This window comes from Pygocentrus nattereri, chromosome 20 (genome assembly GCF_015220715.1).
Source record: "Pygocentrus nattereri isolate fPygNat1 chromosome 20, fPygNat1.pri, whole genome shotgun sequence".
Classification (NCBI taxonomy): Eukaryota; Metazoa; Chordata; class Actinopteri; order Characiformes; family Serrasalmidae; genus Pygocentrus; species Pygocentrus nattereri.
In genome coordinates this window covers 24,900,533-24,917,677 of record NC_051230.1, presented here as the reverse complement: position 1 = coordinate 24,917,677, position 17,145 = coordinate 24,900,533, and the positions used below count along the sequence as shown (strand labels likewise).

Here is a 17,145-nt window from a genome sequence, read left to right as displayed (position 1 = left end):
TCTGACCCAGCCACCTAGCCATAACGATCTGGCCTTAGTCATTCAGGTCTTTAGACCTGCCCATTTCTCTGGCATGTTGACTACGAGAAGTAACTGTTTGCTTATTGCCTAATATATCCCAGACTCTGACATATGCTGATGTTACGAGATCAATGTTATTCACTTCATCTGTGGGTGGTCATAATTTTTGGCTCATTGGTACATACTGCTGTGAATACATTAAAGATGAGCAAGTTTCACTTAAAAAAAAAAGGGAACATTTTAGAATATTTAAGGGTTTCAAGTTGCAGAACATTTTGATATATTTCTGCTTGTGCTGACTAATGAGATATGTTGATAAATGAGGGGCTCATGTATACAGTGGACTGTGATGACTACTGTCGTGGCAACTCATGCATTGTTGACAAAAATGCACAGAACCCCCCACCTCTGCTCTATCTGGATGCATCAGTCCTGTCCAAACAAACACAACAATATTGTAAAGCGTTCCAAATATGAAACTGCACATTTTCTTAATTCCATTTAAAGATAAAAGGCTGGTTCCTCTTTCCTTGTGAGAAGCAAACTGAGTTTTTTTTCTGCAGTTTACACAAGCTTATCTTATATGATATGCATTGTTAGAGATGAAACGATCCACTTATGTTGCTAATATGAGGCAAAGTCTGTGTGCTGCTAGAGATGGAATTGGGTCAGTTGGCATGGTTCGATATTGGCCAGATCAGGTAAACAAATTTTTGATTTTGGCCCATTTTAAAACCAACAGTTTGCATTACAATATTGACTAAAAGTCAATGTATACAAGCACTGTAAACCACTAGCATCAACATCACAACACAAAACCATATCAGTTAAGTAAAATTGATGAAGTTCTATGTATAATTAATTATCTAAAAAAAAATAATTAGAGAAATTTGTGAAATCTCTTCATAAAACGTTAGAATTAACAGCATGTTAGGAGATAGCTATATATATGTATATATATATATATATATATATATATATATATATGTATGTATGTATGTATGTATATATGCATAGTATATACTATGCACAGTATATATATAACTGCATAAATGGAACTAGACAAAAAAGTGAAGTATCCTAGCCTCACCTCTTTTCTATGTCCTTCAGCTGACTTTGGAGGCTTTCCAATTCCTTCTTAAGCTGCAAGGAGACAATGAATGATGAGTGATTAATTTCCACCAAAATATCAAATAAGCATTACAATAGTTGCAAATTCCTTGCTCACACTGCATGTCAAAACCACCATTCTGAGAGCTAGAAGACATGAAAATGGGATTACAATTTTTCCTTATAAATGAATGGATTTTTTTCTGGCCTTCATTAAAGCTTATTCAACATCGAAACAATGGCTACAAAAGTTTGAAGAAGAAAAAAAATAAATAAATAGAACCAGATAAAGAAACTCAAACACTTACTTCAAAATGCACAATTGCAACTTTACTGATAAATTGTTAATCAATGGTGCATGTTGTGTATTTAGAAAGAAATCTGACTCTTACAAACTCTTCAGTAATCTCATGAGATCTATCGGAGTCAATTAAATGTGCAGAAACACTGTTGCCAAAATCTGATTTTGCTGTTTTCTGATTAATTTGTACATATCAGAGGGTATCAGTTGTTTCAATTAATACATAGGATTCACAGCACATCATATACAACAATCAAGTGCAAATACAACAGAAATAAGTACATAATGGCTTTTTTTTTTTTTTTTTTTTTTTTAAAATCAACATACTCTTTGGTTGCTTTCATTTTCCTTGTGGCTGCTAGAAAGTTCTTCAACCAGCTTTGCATTTTCCTTTGTTACAGCATCAGTGGCCAAGAGATTTTCAGATGCTGCCTTTTTCAGCTGCTCACTATGAGCGTGTGTGCGCACACACACACACACACACACACACACACACACACACACACACACACACACACACACACACACACACACACACACACACACACACACACACACAGAGAGAGAGAGAGAGAGACAGAACAGAACATGAGATGCACAAAATAGAGTGCTTGCTGCTGCTGTTTGCCAAAATTCAGCTGCTGTGGCTCAACAATCCTAAATAACAATTTTCACTTTTTGGAGTCAGTTTTAGTATTTTGCATCTTAGATATTGGATAAATGGTTTAAATATGGAGTACTCAATGTCTTGATTAGTGGTAAAAAAAAAGTGTGAAAATCTAATTACAAAGGGTTAAAGCAAGAAGGTCTGCCTCTTGCAGTCTTATGTCTCCAAATTAGACGCAAGCATTATTTGGTGTGAATATGATAAGTGATATGCACTATTTCTTGAGCATGACAATTTTTTTTTATTTGATCAAGTTGATTAGTTGCAACAGAAAAAAGGCACAAATAATAAAACCTATCAGTACAATAACTTTATGATAAAACATTTAACAAACTGCTCTGCACTAAATCCAGTTAAGCAGGACTAATTATGCTCTTTTGGTGATGAAACACTCAAATGATCAGTGTGCTTTGTTGCTATCCACAACACGCTCAGAAAAGCTTATTGTAAGATAAATTAGCACCATAAGGATAACATATCTTCAAAATTGCCTAACACTACAGTCTTAAAAAAAGTTTTTTAGCAAAAGGAAGGCTTCTATATAGAACCATTTCTTGTTTAAATGGTTCTTTGCATGGTCGCACTATTCTTCAGATAAATGGAGAATATGTTGTGTAAAGGTCTGTACAGAACCATTTTGAAAATGGTTCCATATAGCACCAAAACTGGGTCTTCTATTGTTATGAAGATTAAGTATTTATAACTCCATAGTTAAGTCATCCAGACATTCCCTCAGTTACAAGAAAGTTACAACATTATTCAATCTAATCTCTACCTGTAGCATCTGACTTACATAGTCAAGTAATGTAGTCTGTTTTAAAGGTCAAAAACTGTTTCAAAAAATAAAATTGGGAGACAATACTGTTTGACAGTCATTAAATTTAATTAGAAATTGTCTCTGGGGGGGGGGGGGGGGGGGGGGGGGGGGGGATCATCAATGAAGGGCTCTGAGCTGGAGTGCCCAATTGTCGCAAACATGTCTATTTCTCTCAACCCACCCCTGCCCTTCTGCTGAAAGCGATCACACAGGCAAGACCTGCAGAGCACACACAGAGCCTCCTTTAACATAAAGAGAAACTGCATAATGCATACTTACAAGCTATTAAACTGAATGAACACCTGAACTCTAAACAAGAAGCTGTTTAAAGGGAATTCCACTGATTTTTCTAGATGTCTGTACTGAAATGTGAACGAAGCCATTCAGAGTGGTTTGGTGTGAAATATGCCACTTCAGTATCCCCTACAAAGTTTACACTGATCATGATAGGTACCAGGCATCTTAAGAGTTTAATGCCCCCTCACAGACATGTGCAAGGTCCGTTGACGGTTTTGGATAATAAATAAAATATCTGAATGTGTTACAGACATTATGGCTCCTGGTTTCTGTCAGCAACAAAAAGAAATCACAGTTGGTCATTTTTTTTGCCAATTAACCATTTCACATCAAACCATTCTGAACAACCTAGTTTGCATGATAGATTCATGCAAAAATTTTTTTCAAAACTTATTGGCATTCCCCTTTAAGTGTTGTACTGTACAGCCAGCATTGTATATAGCTTTGAATATGAAAAATACTAGAATTACAAATACTCACATTTCTTTACAAAGACCGCTGATCCTCTCACTAGCAGATTTCAGTTGGTCTTTGGATTTATTCAGCTCTTCTTGGTACCGAGAGCTCTGTGCTGTCAGACTGTTTAGCTGCATTAGTGAAAAACAAAACAATTACTGGATTCTTTGAATTATGAGCCCATGCAAGCCAACACTGCTACACACTGAATTGATATCCTAAGACTGCCAAACTCCCCAAAATGCCCCCATACTAACTAGAAAACCTTATCAAATGTGGCAGTTGTGTTGTTTTGGCAGTAGCAGTAAACCTGAGTAGCTGGTGTTCCTATAAGCAGAGTTACTTTCACCGAATGTCATTTTAATGCACAGAAGTGTACGCTTACTCGTAGCATTTATGCAACATTATTTGTAGTCTGAAAGCTAAACAAGCTTGTTATTCAGAGGATCCAGTAACAGTGATAAGAATGGGGGAAGACAAAAATGTATTTGGTAATTAAAACAAAAACTATTTAAATAACCTATACTTTCACTCTTTTTTTTTTTTTAAACAATGCACTTCAGTGCAACAATTTTTATCTGTCTGAAGGGAAATAAGGTTTTGTTCATCAAAATAAATGCTAGCGAGTCACCAGTGCACAGCAGCACTGCATCTCTTATATGACAACAAGATAATCTGCCGGCACATCACACAAAACCAGTGATTTATGTTTAGCATGTTTATCAAGTCAGTCAAACAGTCAGAGGCTGGGCTGACAAAACACTTTTCAACTGTCTGTATTAGAGCTCCATTTCAAGGCAATAATGTATGTTTTACTTTGAATGGCATTCCCATGTCAGAGAATAAATAATGGCTAGCAAGTCGTCCATATGGAGCAGAAAGAAACTGCACTATGCAGTAAAACACACAGACAGACACAGCTTCAACACTTGAATTCTTACATGATTTAAAAAATGGTCACCCCCTCACTCACTGACTAGAAGTGACCGAAAAGATGTTTTCACTTTACACAAAAATGTAGTTACAAAGAGGCTGTTTCCACTGCTCTCCTGCACTGCTCATTAGTCTCAGCAGCCGGGTCATGGCTCTTGCAAGTTCAATAAAATGATAATGCATTATTAAATCACTCCGTTCAATCAGTTCACCAGGATCTTGCTCTCAAACCTCCTACTGACCTGATCCTGCATTTCCTGTTTGGTGTTTTTGAACTCCTGGACTAGAACCTCAGCCTCCAGCTTCTCCTTTTGCAAGGCAACCTTCTCTTCGGACAATCTCTCCAAGGCCCGTGCAGTCTGCCCAGCACTCTCTGCAGCCTAGAACACATTTTTAATAACGCCAAATTAACCTTCAGCAGAAGGAGCGTGTTTTTTGTGAACATGATATTTAGAGTTTTCCCTGTCCCATGTCTTGAGTCTTGGGGGTGAAACCTGAGAATCTGAAACAAAGCAGTTTCAACAACCGCTTCATATCAGACTCCAACCCGTTACTCAAGCCAAGCTGAAACTGTTCAATCAGTTGTCATGTTAGTAGTTTTCCAAAGGCAGAGGTGTCAAATCCAGGTTCAGAAAGTAAAAATCCTTCCCAGGATTTTGTTCCAACAGGCTGGACAGCTCTGCTGGTGGTGTGATCCAACTAGAGAAGCCAGCCTGTTGGAACAAAATCCTGGGAAGGACTTTTACTTTCTGGACCTGAATTTGACACCTCTGTCCACAGGTTATGTTTAAATCATGCTTTTAGAATTTCATAGCTGTTGCAAAAAAGAGCATTAATTTGATGTTAATTTTCTGTTCTGCAACTTTCACACATTTAAAGACTGGTTACAAGTTTTTTAATCAGTGAATTAATTGATCATGCAAAGATCTTGACAAGATAAAAATTACTCAACGTTAAAATGCAGGCTAGGATTTTTGCATTTTGACAACTTTTGCTCAATATAATTTACTAATAAATGTTTCAAGATGCTGAAATGCCTCTATGAAAATGAGCACTACTACTAAACCTAACCTCTACTAATGAGGAAGCAGAATAACTCTAAAAACTTAAATTTCTTTTCTTTAGAACCTGCATGGGTAGACATGCACTGGTTTTTAATCCACTGTGCCATAACAAGTAGTGGTCTTAAGCTTGTTTCAGTGAAAAACCCCAACTCTGCATTTGTAAAAACAAAGAAGAAAATTCATTAAGTAACTTTTGAATCAACATAGTCAGTGATTAATGCACTAATTAAGGGTGATAGAGTGACAAGCCTGTTAGCGTGCAGAAAGCAACTCCCAAGTCTAAAAGCGCTGTGATTGTTAGTAGGACTGAGGATGTTAGTTAGTGGCAGAATACCTCAAGCTGCTTTGATAGAACACTGTTATTTTGGGCCTTGAGTTGATTCACCAAAGTGTTGGCTTCTTCCTTTTCAATCCGCAAAGAATCCCTCTGAGCTTGCACTACAGCCAAACTGGAAGCCGTCTCATCCTGTGTCTTGGATAAAAGGGTCACCCGCATTTCTGCAGCCTTTTGTTGCTCTTCCAATTTAACATTGTCATTTTGAAGCTTTTGTAAGCGTTCTTCTAAAGAAAGCTGAGACTCTTTCATCTTTTCCACCATCATAAGATAGTCAAAGCACTTCTTGTCACTTGTTTCCAGGCTAAGACGAAGAGCCAGGACCTCTTGCTCTACAGAACAATGTGATTCTTCAAGAACACCCTTTTCTTTAATGAGGTAAGCAGTTTCCTCCTCCAGCTTCTTAATTTTGGAAGACAGCAGGTCTTTTTCAACAATCATATCTGATTTTGCCTCATCATTCTTCTTCTCTTGGGCTTTTAATAGCTCAATTTCTTTGGCAAGTGAAGTTCTCTCTTCATTGACCTTCTGGAGTACAGAGAATATATCCTCAACTTTTTGAATACAGGAAGCTCCAGGAAGATCCTTTCTCTCTGAACACAGCTCTTTAAGTGAATTGTACAATTCTTCTACTTTGTTAAACAGTGATTGTTGCTCCAGCCCTACCTTCTCCTTTTCAGACCTGATAGATTCAATTTCAGCATTTAACTTGAACTGCACCTCCAGGAGACTGTTTTTTTCTTTGTCATAACTGGTAATGCTTTGCAGAAGTTCCTCAACCTCTTTAGAAAGTTTAATGTTAATAGCAGACAAGCCATTCTTTTCCTTTTCCAGAGTTTGTTGATAAGTTTCTAAGTAAATCTTGGCCTCTGAAAGAGATTTGTTCTGATTGGAGAGGCGTTCAGCTTGCTGAAACAGATCACTGTTTGACTTCTGAAGCTCTTCTATGACCTTGTTTAACTCTGTTTGCTGAGAAAGAAGGGACATTTTGTCTTTTGCAAATGTGTCAACATTCTGGGCAAGCTCCTGCTTTACATGATCCAAGCAGAGTTGTAACTTCTGATTTTCCTCACTTGTACTTATTTTGGCCTTCTTTAGAGACTTTGTCTCAGAATTCAATTTTTCAAGAAGATCTTGAAAACTGGCGTTATCCTGTTTCAGTTTCATCTTCTCTGAACTTATCTGCTCCTGTATCTGCTTCATTTTTTCCAGATCTGATTCTAGACTGGCTCTCTCATTTAGCAAATCAGCATTTGCAATCAAAGAGTTCTTTAGGTCATCTTTCACTCTTTCTAAATCTGCTGCTAGTTGCTTTTGCTCTGCTAAGAGAGATGCCTTTTTAGACATTTCTTTTTCATTCTTCTCCTTTAAGCTACTTATTTGTTGTTCCAAAAGATCCTTTTCATTATCTTTCTTTTCAAGAGCAGATTTCAAGCATTTTGTCTCTGCTTGAAATTTCTGAAGGGCATTTTCAGTCTCTGTGAGCTTTTCACAAATTATTTGCTTCTCTGTGGCAAAAGCTGTTGATTCAAGCTGGATCTTCTCATTGACGACTTTAGCCTCTTCCATGTTGAGGCGCAGTTTTTCAACAAGAACTTCTACTTCTTTAGTTAGCTCTTGCTTCTCAGAATACATGTTCCTCTGAGTTTCGAGGAGATCTTCCTTTTCTTGCATAAGTACTAGCCTCTCAGAGTCTGTAATTTCCCGACTAGACTTGATTTCTTCAAGCATTCTTGCAAAGCTGTCCTTAGAAGCTTGAAGCTCAACATTATCTTTGCCAGACTTTTCCAGTGCGGTCTTGGTGGCTTGGAGCCGCTTCTGAAGCTCTGCATTTTCAGCTAACAGACACTCTTTATCTGATAGAGTACAACTGAGATTTGCCGAAATCTTTGCATGCTCACTACGGAGAAATTCAGTTTCAGCCTGCAGCTTTGCATTATGGGAAGACAGATTCTCCTTTTCAGACTGTAGCACTGAACGAAGCTCTTCATTCTTTGCACAGAGTGATCTAACAGACTGAAGTTCCTCTTCACAGCATCTCAGCTTCTCCCGAAACCTGTCTCTTTCTTCACAGACCTCATGTTTCTGTGATAACAGTGTACGGTTTGCTTCTTGATGCTGGATCAAAACGACCCGACTCTCAGCATTACTCTTTTCAAGATCTTTGATTTGTATCAAATTTTTTGCTTCAGTCTCCTTCAGAATAGCATTCTCAACTTTCATTTCTTCCAGATTTTTTATCATCTTCTGCAACTCTTTGGAAAGTTCTTCTTTCTCAATGTTGATTGCTGACTTCTCCTCATGCCAGTGCTGGGTGCTTACATGCAGTTCTTTAACATCATGGCTTAATTGCTCATTGAGCGCTGTTATTTCCTTGTTTTTAGATGCAAGATCCCCCAGAATGAACTCAAGATTAGATATCTTCAATTGAGAATCTGAAATTTGTTGTTGAGCATCTTCCTTCTGAACATGAAGAACATCTCTTTCCTTAGACAGACTTTCAGACAACAACTTTAGATCCTTAATCTCCGAAGAAAATTTGTCAGCCCCTTGCATGGAGAAAGCCAATTCAGCAGTGAGCGACTGAGTAAGGGGGGGAGAGAAAAAAGGAAAAAAAAAAAAAAAAAAAAAAAGAATAGGAAGGTTATGTTGATAAAAAAACAAAACAAAAAAACCCTCACATGCCAAAACAATGCACAAGAAAATAAGCACCTTAAAAAAAAAAAGTATGTGTATTCTGCAGCAGATTAGATGCAAGGAAACAAATTTAAAGCATCAACTGTATTCACATCCCTGTAACATACAGACCTCAATTTAAAAAGCTGGTGCTGTAAGTTAACTGTAAATAAAAACAGAAAGTGGGGATTTGTAACCATTTTGACCTGTATTTAAATAACACAGTACAAATACAAGATATTTAATGTTTTATCCTTCAACCTCGTTGTTTTCAGAAATATATACAAATGATGCCTGCAACATTTTTTTTTGGAACAACAACGGTATTTTAGGTATTTCACCATACACAGCTTTGAATCAGAATCTAGAGATCTCTGTGCCTAAAGGGCAAGGACAAAAAGTACAACTGTATGACCTCTGATCACTCAGATGACACTGCATTATAAAATGGCATGCTTCTGTGATTGACTTCACCACATAGGGATAATTTGGCAAACCATTATCAATAACATGGTTCACCGATATATACAAGTTAAGACTATACTACAGGCCTGCAGTCCAGGCCTGTCTTATTGAAAAGTATGATATGACAACAAAGTCTCCATATGGTTGAGCAGCTGAAGATCCTCTTACAAAACTAAAGTGACTGAAAAACAACCCACAATTAAGTTCATAAGGTAAAACATTAAAATATCGTCCTTTTGTACGTCTTTCAATTTTATACAGGTCAAACTAAATTTACTAAATCACTGATTTCTGTTTATAATCAGCATTTCACATACTGTTCAAAATATTTTTAAACTGTTTAATACAGATATAATAACCCTTACACAGTTTGCACAGTATATAACGAGAGAGAGCGAGCGAGCGACAGAGAGAGAGCGAGAGAGCGAGAGAGCGAGAGAGCGAGAGAGCGAGAGAGAGAGAGAGAGAGAGAGAGAAAAAACAACCCAGTTGCTGTCCATTTATTTTGTCTTTGGGGAATCTTTTTGCTTGGTTTCAGTTTATGTGGAAACATACAATTATAAGATATGAAGTCTTTGAACCCAGTTGACCAAAAAGAAAAAAAAAAAACCTTTAGGACAAAATCCATCCACTAAAATTCAAATCTAACCCTCAGCAATGATCACCAACCACAACGATCATAATTCAAGTATCATCTTTAAACTGTCCACAGCCCTCATTTCCACTGTAGTCCACTCTTCCACATTTCTATGAACACCAATACATATTTACAATCAATTATTCCTGATCAGCAGCATTTCCAGAATAATAAATTGCATTTATTTCTCTTACAAAAGGTTTCCATTAGAATATATAATAGAATGCAACAGACTGCATGTTGCGTTTCACCATAAACATTATATCCTATTCTAAAATGCTGTGAACTTTCTGACAAATACTTATAAAAGACTCATTATTTACTTATTAATTACTTATAGATTACTAACAGAATAATTCATATGTTAAAAGTGCTATATTTGGAAAATTCCAAGACATTTATAAAAGTTAAGTAGTCTTTGTTAATTCCATGTAACAGTGGTAGGCCCAAGACTCTGAATGTGATATTAATAATGATCACTGTATGAGGGTTATTAAATTAGATCAAGATTAGATTGTGACCCTTATTAGTCCCACAACAGGGAAATTTCACCTGTAACCCCATCTATGAGGCGAAACACCACATACACACTAGTGAGAGCACGCACACGCACACGCGCGCGCACGCACGCACGCACGCACGCACGCACGCACGCACGCACGTGGCAGCGAGCACACATGCCCTGAGCAGTGGGAAACCCTATCCACAGCGCCCGGGGAGCAGTTGGGGATTAGATGCCTTGCTCAAGGACATCTCAATCATGTACTGTCGGCTCTGAGGATCGAACCAGCGACCTTCTGGTCACAGGGCCGGTTCCCTAACCTCCAGCCCACAGCTGCCCCTTTTATGTTAAGCTTCCCACATTTAACTTATTCTCAGTGTAAACCATAATCTAGGTTAGGAGTGCCAGATGTGTCTAATGCCCTCATAACTGCACAACGTTCACAACAAATGAATATTTCTGCTACTACTTAATAATAATAACAATAATAACAACAACAACAACAACAACAACAACAACAACAACAACAACAACAACAATAATAATAATAATAAACATGTACACTTCTAATTTTTGTATGCAACAGAGGTAAATTTAAATATTGCAATTCTGTCATCCTGAAAAAGTTCTTTGTCTAATACCTATTAACGGTCTACCCTGCCTTTTCCATGCCAATGTACCAACTATTTCAATCCCATAAAATGTAACTGCTGAACTACTCTCCTACTTCATTAGGTTTTTTTTTTTGGTTTTTTTTTAAACCCTTACCTGAACCTTTTCTTTCAAGGTCACCAACTCTTCCACCTCTTCTTTGAGCTTTTGGCACTTCTCTTCAGACAGGTAGAGCTGTTGCTGTGCTGTTTCAACTTGACTGCATAGCACTTGTAGCTCTTCTGAGTGCTGCTCTAAAGCACTGGCAAGTTCTTTCTCTCCAGACGCCTGGGTTTCTTGAACTTTAGCTTGAGTCTCCTCTACGTTCTTCTCCTGCATAGCAATAACAGTACATATATTTAGGGTTACCACCCGTCCTTATTTTCCTTTAAATGTCCTTGCTTTTCCATTGTCTGTCTTGGAAAAACTATTGTCTATGCCCCTGGCTTTAACAAACTTCATCAGCTTACAAAACTTTTGTTAGTTCTGTCTAATAACGTGAAAGACATTATTGGCCTGCCTGCTAGTACTTAATTAGCTGTGCCATGTAAAGAGATTGCCTTGTCACATCAGGTTTGTGAGTTTGTCCATGGGCAAACACTTTAATAAGAAGAACTGACAGAAAGAACATAAACTAAATAACTGAAAACCTTCAAAGTTGAGTTATTTTGAGGTTTCAGAAACTGTCACACATTGTTTTAAGTCATTTCAGTGTGGATGTACAAGTGTGGCACACGTTTGGTATAGTTATTTAATGCTATAATGTATTACAAACAGAGTGAATTTCATTCTGTGCACTTACCAGTTGTCTGATCTTCTCCTGAAGGGTGCAAACCTCTTCCTGATGTTTCTTAATGGTGTCATTCATCTCTTGCTTGGCTCGAGCCTGCTCCTGACTCCTGCTTTCCACAGAGCGTGCAACTAACTGCTTCTGCTCCAAAAGCTGATTCTGAAGCTCCTCAAGTCTCCTTTGAATAGAAATGTTACAGGAGAGAACACAAAAGAAGCAGACAAAGGAGATCAGAAATTTCAGACTTTAAAGTAAATCTCCAGTGTTAATATAAAAGTAATGCAAAAATCTGTTGTGAAATGTTTCCTATAATCAATGTGCATTAACATGTGCACTGATGCCACAACAAATGGAATCATATATGCCAGATGTGTTGGCACTGATAATATGCCTAAGATGACTTACAACCCAGTTGGTGTAAGATCAGTTTCTTATATAGCTCCTCAACTCTGGAACAGCCTTCCAGCAGAAATTAGGTATGCAATTTCATGTTTTAACTCCAGTCCATGTCTTTAGTGCACATTAAAAACATATTCTTTAAGGCTAGCATATGCCTAGATATTAGGCATAGTAGGCATATTAGGCATTAGGTAGTATTATGCCCCATTTTCTTCTGATGTCAGCTGTGCTATTGCTTTATTTTACAGTGTAGTGATTTATCTTCTCAATATTTTATTTATATACCTGTATAAAGCACTATGAGATTTCATAAATAAAATATACAGTGCTATGTACATAAGTATATTATTTATAGCAACAGTTTTGTCACAATTACTACATGACCAATTAACTGCAACTATCTGAGGTGACTGGGATTAAGCGATTTGATCGAGACCATTTTTGCACAGTTTCACAGTTATATATTTATGAACTGAGCTTAAGTACAAAGTAGGTGTACTCGATGAAGTGGCAACTCCATGTATATACCTATATTATGTTACAAATACTTCAAGGTGTACCTCTCTTTTTGATTGAGGTCTTCCATCATCTTTGTCAGATGAGCAGAGCTGTCTCCAGATGATTTTAGCAAGTCATTAATGTCACTTTCAAGCTTAGCCTTATCTTTAGTTAGCTGGTCAAGCTTCTCTTCATCCGTTTTCAATTTCATCTCTGCATCTGAAAAGAAAAAGAAAAAAGTTATAAAGAAAGGTTTAATCTGACAATTACATACAGTTTCAAAATCAGCATCAAAATCATTCATATTTGGAATTATAATATCAGAACACTTACCAGAAAGTTGGACCTTGAGTGTTTCTGATTCAGTGAAAAGAGACATGCACTGATCCTCTTTCTTGTTAAGCATTTCTTGTACCTCTGAAGAAACAAAGGAACACAAAACAAAGGGCATGGGATAAAATAATCTATATAGAAACACTAACCTACTAAACAAAGTATAGTTAAGAAATGTATAGTGCAAGTATGTGTTTTTTATTTTATTTAGAATAACAGTAATGTTATATATGAATTTTGGGGAAAAGTTGTTAAACAAAAAAAAAAAACTCAAGAGCATTGTAGCCTTTGACTATGACTGCTGTACATAAAATTGGAAAATAACAGTTGTACTGAGGTAACAGTCCTATATAGTCAGAGTACTATTCTTACATTCAACAGAACACAAAACTTGCACTTTTTAAACAGCAAGCAAAGAAAAAAGAAAAACATACACTTACTTTGCATAGCATTTGAGGACTCTGTTTTTTCATTTAAAGATGTGGTGAGCTTTTCTTTCTATTGAACAAACAAATAAAATGAAACAATCTTAATAGACATAGAAATAAGTCAGCACTTGCACAAAAAACCCACAGTAAAACAAATGTTTTTCTGAGGGTTACTGTTGCTTGAGTTTATAATACAACTCATGTTGCACTATACAGTATAGCCTGCCCCACTGTGTACAGTTACCTCTTTCAATTAACTCAATTCTTATGCAGCTTACCAAGTCAAGGAGCTCTTTCTCTAAAGAGCTATTAATTTGCTGCAGTGAGGCCATGCTCTGCTGTAGTCCTTCCATCTCCTGCTGCTTGCCCTCAAGCACAGAGGTCAACTCTGTGACCTAGCAGCAATGAAAAAAAGAATAATACAACAGTGGAGGCATGAGACAATAGCATGAGACAATATGAGCTACAAGTAGTAAAGAAACAAGCAAATATTTAGGCTCATATATAAGCACACACACACGGGCCATTTATATGGATACACCCAAATAAAATGGGAATGGTTGGTGATATTAACTTCCTGTTTGTGGCACATTAGCATATGGGAGGGGGAAAACTTTTCAAGATGGGTAGTGACCATGGCGGCCATTTTGGATCCAACTTTAATTTTTTTTTTCAATGGGAAGAGGGTCATGTGACATCAAACTTATTGAGAATTTGGTTTTAATGTAACTTTACTCTTTCATGAGTTATTTACAAGTTTCTGACCACTTATAAAATGTGTTCAAAGTGCTGCCCATTGTGTTGGATTGTCAATGCAACCCTCTTCTCCCACTCTTCACACACTGATAGCAACACTGCAGAAGAAATGCTAGCACAGGCTTCCAGTATCCGTAGTTTCAGGTGCTGCACATTTCGTATCTTCACAGCATAGACAGTTGCCTTCAGATGACCCTGAAGATAAAAGTCTAAGGCGGCCATTAAACTGGCCCACTACGACCAATCCACTTTGGAAGCTGGCACATTCCCTGAGTTTTTCCAGCAAGATGGTGCACCACCACATTATGGGTGTCAGGTCCAAGCATTCCTAGCTGAACAGTTTCCTGGAAAGTGGATTGGTCGTCGTGGACCAGTTGAATGGCCCCCAAGGGATCTGACCCCCTTTGATTGATCTCTTTCTTTCCTTCCTTCCCTTCCCTTCCCTTCCCTTTCCTTCCTTCTTCCTTCCTACCTTCTTCCTTCCTTCCCCTCCCTTCCTTTCTTCCCTTCCTTCCTTCCTTCCCTCCTTCCCCTCCCTTCCTTTCTTCCCTTCCTTCCTTCTTCCTTCCTTCCTTCCTTCCCTTCCTTCCTTTCCCTCCTTCCCTTCCCTCCTTCCCTTCCCTCCTTCCTTCCCTTCCCTCCTTCCTTCCCTTCCCTTCCCTTCCTATCCCTCCTTCCCTTCCTTCCTTCCTTCCTTCCCTTCCCTCCCTTCTTCCTTCCTTCCTTCCTCCCTTCCCTTCCCTCCCTTCTTCCTTCCTTCCTTCCTTCCTCCCTTCCCTTCCCTTCCTTCCCTTCCCCTTCCCTCCTTCCTTCCTTCCCTTCCCTTCCTATCCCTCCTTCCCTTCCCTTCCTTCCCTTCCCTTCCTTCCTATCCCTCCTTCCCTTCCTTCCTTCCTTCCTTCCCTTCCTTCTTCCTTCCTTCCTCCCTTCCCTTCCTTCCTTCCTTCCCCTTCCCTCCTTCCTTCCCCTCCCTTCCTTCCTTTCCTTCCTTCCTTCCCTTCCCTTCCTTCCCTTCCTTCCTTCCTTTCCCTCCTTCCCTTCCTTCCCTTCCCTTCCTTTCCCTCCTTCCCTTCCTTCCTTCCCTTCCTATCCCTCCTTCCCTTCCTTCCCTCCTTCCTTCCCTTCCCTCCCTTCCTTCCTTCCTTCCTTCCTTCCTTCCCTCCTTCCTTCCTTCCCTTCCCTCCCTTCTTCCTTCCTTCCTTCCTTCCTTCCCTCCTTCCTTCCTTCCCTTCCCTCCCTTCTTCCTTCCTTCCTCCCTTCCCTTCCTTCCTTCCCCTTCCCTCCTTCCTTCCCCTCCCTTCCTTTCCCTCCTTCCCTTCCTTTCCTTCCTTCCTTCCCTTCCCTCCTTCCCTTCCTTTCCTTCCTTCCTTCCTTCCTTCCTTCCTTCCTTCCTTCCCTTCCCTTCCCTTCCTATCCCTCCTTCCCTTCCTTCCTTCCTTCCTTCCCTTCCCTCCCTTCTTCCTTCCTTCCTTCCTTCCCTCCTTCCTTCCCTTCCCTCCCTTCTTCCTTCCTTCCTTCCCTTCCCTTCCTATCCCTCCTTCCCTTCCTTCCTTCCTTCCCTCCTTCCTTCCCTTCCCTCCCTTCTTCCTTCCTTCCTTCCTTCCCTTCCTTCCTTCCTTCCTTCCCTTCCTTCCTTCCCCTTCCCTCCTTCCTTCCCCTCCCTTCCTTTCCCTCCTTCCCTTCCTTTCCTTCCTTCCTTCCCTTCCTTCCTTCCCTTCCTATCCCTCCTTCCCTTCCTTCCTTCCTTCCCTCCTTCCTTCCCTTCCCTCCCTTCTTCCTTCCTTCCTTCCTTCCTTCCCTCCTTCCTTCCCTTCCCTCCCTTCTTCCTTCCTTCCTTCCTTCCTTCCCTCCTTCCTTCCCTTCCCTCCCTTCTTCCTTCCTTCCTTCCTATCCCTCCTTCCCTCCCTCCTTCCTTCCCTTCCCTCCCTTCTTCCTTCCTTCCTTCCTTCCTTCCTTCCTTCCTTCCTTCCTTCCTTCCTTCCCTTCTTCCTTCCTTCCTTCCTTCCTTCCTTCCTTCCTCCCTTCCCTTCCTTCCTTCCCTTCCCTCCCTTCTTCCTTCCTTCCTCCCCCTTCCCTCCTTCCTTCCCCTCCCTTCCTTTCCCTCCTTCCCTTCCTTTCCTTCCTTCCTTCCTTCCCTTCCCTTCCCTTCCTTTCCTTCCCTTCCTTCCTTCCTTCCCTTCCTTCCTTCCTTCCCTTCCTTCCTTTCCCTCCTTCCCTTCCTTCCTTCCTTCCTTCCCTTCCCTTCCCTCCTTCCCTTCCTTCCTTCCTTCCCTCCTTCCTTCCCATCCCTCCCTTCTTCCTTCCTTCCTTCCTTCCCTTCCTTCTTCCTTCCTTCCTTCCTTCCTTCCTTCCCTCCCTTCCCCTTCCCTCCTACCTTCCTTCCTTCCTTCCCTTCCTATCCCTCCTTCCCTTCCTTCCTTCCTTCCCTCCTTCCCTTCCCTTCCTATCCCTCCTTCCCTTCCTTCCTTCCTTCCCTCCTTCCTTCCCTTCCCTTCCCTTCCCTTCCCTTCCCTCCCTTCCTTCCTTCCTCCCTTCCCTTCCTTCCTTCCCCTTCCCTCCTTCCTTCCTTCCATGTGTACACACACACACACACACTTTAGTTACCATTGAATACCGACAAATATTCTGTTGTCTGACTTTGCTCCAGTTTTGTTAAAATGCACTAATTCAGTTTGGCAAATGCCAGTGGTCAATTTTACAAGAATGATATTTGGGGGATTGCAAGTTGCCAGTCGGGAAAAGCAACAATACTACTACCATGAAGAGTCAGAGTTCCAAGAAAGTAAGGAAATTGTAAATAAAAACAGACAGCAATTATTTGTATGTAATTGAAATCAGTACAAAGTTTTATGCTGCCCTTGTCAGCTTTTTTGGAATGTATTGCAGGCATCAAATTTGGAATTATTTACAAAATGAGTAAAGTTTATAAAATTAAATACTAAAATCTCTCTCATCTCTGCTGTTTTCAATTAAATACCTGTAAAACACAGTTGACAAACCATTGCTTTGT

General features: G+C 39.4%; 1 protein-coding gene across 6 annotated transcripts in view; it reads right to left on the bottom strand.

Moving 5' to 3' along the window:
- clip1a (CAP-GLY domain containing linker protein 1a) overlaps positions 1 to 17,145 on the bottom strand; it is a 58,575-nt gene that overhangs the window by 9,261 nt on the left and 32,169 nt on the right. For 5 of the 6 annotated variants that reach the window (XM_017723632.2, XM_017723634.2, XM_017723633.2 and 2 more), the window contains 11 exons: positions 13,658 to 13,774; positions 13,392 to 13,449; positions 12,952 to 13,035; positions 12,681 to 12,837; positions 11,734 to 11,899; positions 11,049 to 11,264; positions 6,001 to 8,583; positions 4,845 to 4,982; positions 3,694 to 3,800; positions 1,760 to 1,880; positions 1,112 to 1,164 (listed from right to left, as the gene is read on the bottom strand). In XM_017723632.2, the coding sequence (XP_017579121.2) occupies positions 1,112 to 1,164; positions 1,760 to 1,880; positions 3,694 to 3,800; positions 4,845 to 4,982; positions 6,001 to 8,583; positions 11,049 to 11,264; positions 11,734 to 11,899; positions 12,681 to 12,837; positions 12,952 to 13,035; positions 13,392 to 13,449; positions 13,658 to 13,774 (3,800 nt within the window). The remainder of the gene's footprint in view (positions 1 to 1,111; positions 1,165 to 1,759; positions 1,881 to 3,693; positions 3,801 to 4,844; positions 4,983 to 6,000; positions 8,584 to 11,048; positions 11,265 to 11,733; positions 11,900 to 12,680; positions 12,838 to 12,951; positions 13,036 to 13,391; positions 13,450 to 13,657; positions 13,775 to 17,145) is intronic. The other variant, XM_017723639.2, reaches the window with a different exon arrangement.